At 63.7% G+C, this 2,131-nt stretch overlaps 1 protein-coding gene across 1 annotated transcript in view; it reads left to right on the forward strand.

Moving 5' to 3' along the window:
• The window catches only part of Rabl6 (RAB, member RAS oncogene family like 6), a 21,427-nt gene extending 19,743 nt beyond the window's left edge, over positions 1–1,684 (forward strand). The window contains exons 14-16 of the mRNA XM_033758950.1: positions 1–89; positions 730–788; positions 864–1,684. The exon at positions 1–89 is cut by the window's left edge and continues 6 nt beyond it. Coding sequence (XP_033614841.1) covers positions 1–89; positions 730–788; positions 864–1,061 — 346 coding nt within the window. The 3' untranslated portion in view covers positions 1,062–1,684. The remainder of the gene's footprint in view (positions 90–729; positions 789–863) is intronic.
• The last annotated feature ends 447 nt before the right edge of the window (positions 1,685–2,131 follow it).

Consider the following 2,131-nt stretch of genomic DNA (forward strand, 5'->3'; position numbering starts at 1 on the left):
CCCTGTCGCCTCCTTCAGACCAAAGAATGACTCGGATCTCTTCGGGTTGGGGCTGGAAGAGCCGTGCCCGAAGGACAGCACTGATGAAGGTGGGCTGCCCCCTCGGGCTGGCTGCTGGTCACAGGGTCTCCAGAGCAGGGCACTGAACTGCACCTCCAGACTTTGCCCCTGACTGGCAGCCATGTGTCCAAGCCTGCCACCTGCAGTATGGCCACCCAGGGCTAGGGCCAGCAGGCCTGTTGGTCTCTGAAGAAGTCTTGCCACCCACTCTTGAGGCCCTAAGAATTTAGGCTTCTGACCCCCAGCAGCGTGGGTGAGCTGCTCTGCCAGTATCTAGGCCTTCAGGTGCCACAGGGCTTTGAGCCAGTAGCAGGGCTGGCAGGCGGGCCCGCAGAGGAGCTGGTGGCCGGCTCTCACAGGATTCCTCACACGTGGATAAAGCTGGCACTGTCTGGGAGCTGGTGGTTTCACCCAGGTCACATGCTGGTCCCGGAGTCCTACTGTCCACACCTAGTCCTTCACCACAGTCCTGATGGACTGGTGCCAGCTGTGCCCCAGCCAGCGGGTCCTCAGCCCCTCATGGAGAGGAAGGAATTTCCTCCCCAGCTGTTAAGAGTGCTTGGGACCCTAGGCCATCTTGTTTCCAGGCCCAGCTGGGAAGGGGCCCCACTGCCCAGCGTGCCAAGCCACAGGCGGCATGGGGAGCTGAGAGTTGTCTTTCCTGTGCAGAGAAGGATGACAAGCCACCCTCCAAGGAGAAGAAGAAGAAGAAGAAGAAAAGCAAAGAGGTCCTGGGCAGGGGCCTGGTGGGTGGGCACCCATCCACCCCCGGTGGCCCTGTTGACTCTCGGGTCTCTTACCAGGAGGAAGAAAAGGCTGCAAAGAAGAAGATCAAACACAAGAAGAGCAAGGACAAGGAGGAGGGCAAGGAGGAGCGACGCAAGAAGCGGAAGCCGCCCCGAAGCAAGGAGCAGAAGGCAGCTGATGAGCTGGAGGCCTTCCTGGGGGGCGGGGACCCTGCTGGCCGCCACCCAGTTGGCGGGGACTATGAGGAGCTCTAGGCCTGCCCGCCTGACCTCCCAGGGGGACTGAGGCGGCACCACCTTCTCGTGGCCCCAGGATGACCCCGCCACCCCACCCCACACCACCAGCGCTATGTGGCCTGGCCAGTCCTGCATTCGCTTCCTGCTGGAGGAGGCCCTGGGCTGGGTGCTGCAGGTGCTGGACTTCAGGCCTGCATGAGCCTGCTGTGCGGGGAGGAAGGGGACAGCGGGCCGCAGCTGGCTGGATGGCCTGGCCCTCGGGCAGGGCCTTGCCAGCCCCCCGGCGTTTCTCAGGGATGTCACGGGCCGAGGACGGACCCATGAGGGTCGTTTACGGAGGCAGGGTGTGGGGCTGCGCAGCTGTTCAAACATCCACCGCCCACCTGCCCCTGCTTGTCCTGAGCCACGTGGGGCCGCAGCATGCCACAGGCTCTGCTTCTGCCACCAGGCTGGGGCCACAGACTGCGCAGTCCCGTGTGCACCGCGGATGTGCGGCCCCTGCCCTGCAGAGCACCTGGGCCCTGTGCCAGGTGAGGCTGGCAGGAGCAGAGCAGCAGCCACAGCCTCTCCTGGGAGTGGGGTTGGGCCGGAGGCACCTCCTCAACACTCCACCTGACCATAAAGCTCTTGGGTTTTACTGCTGTGTGCGTCTCCTCTCCTTGCTCTCCTCAGCTGCCCAGGCCACCTGTAGTGGGACCAGCCCACTACCCTTTGCCCTGGCAGCATGCAGGACACCAGGCCCAGGAACCTCGTCCTTGCACATGGGTAGTTGCTACGCACTTAGCTCCGTTGTCATGAGAACCCTCTGGGCTGTGGGGAGAGTGGGCGTGGGGTGGACTGATGCGCCAACTCCTCCCCTCCCGAAGTCGAAGTCCTCTTCGGAGCCTTGTACCCTACCTTAGCCTGATCCTGTCACCCTAGTCTGGGGGTCCCTGTGTGGGGACCACACAGCCTGTCGGAGTGGACGGCACACCCTTCCCACAGCTGGCCAGGGTGTGCCAAGGGGCAGGGCCGGGTGGGAACGTCCCCCGAGACAGACCTGGCTGGTGGGACCTGCTCACTGGTGGCTGCCCTGACCTGGACAACAG

Source organism: Fukomys damarensis, unplaced genomic scaffold (assembly GCF_012274545.1).
Source record: "Fukomys damarensis isolate Sample0158 unplaced genomic scaffold, DMR_v1.0_HiC HiC_scaffold_36, whole genome shotgun sequence".
NCBI lineage: Eukaryota > Metazoa > Chordata > Mammalia > Rodentia > Bathyergidae > Fukomys > Fukomys damarensis.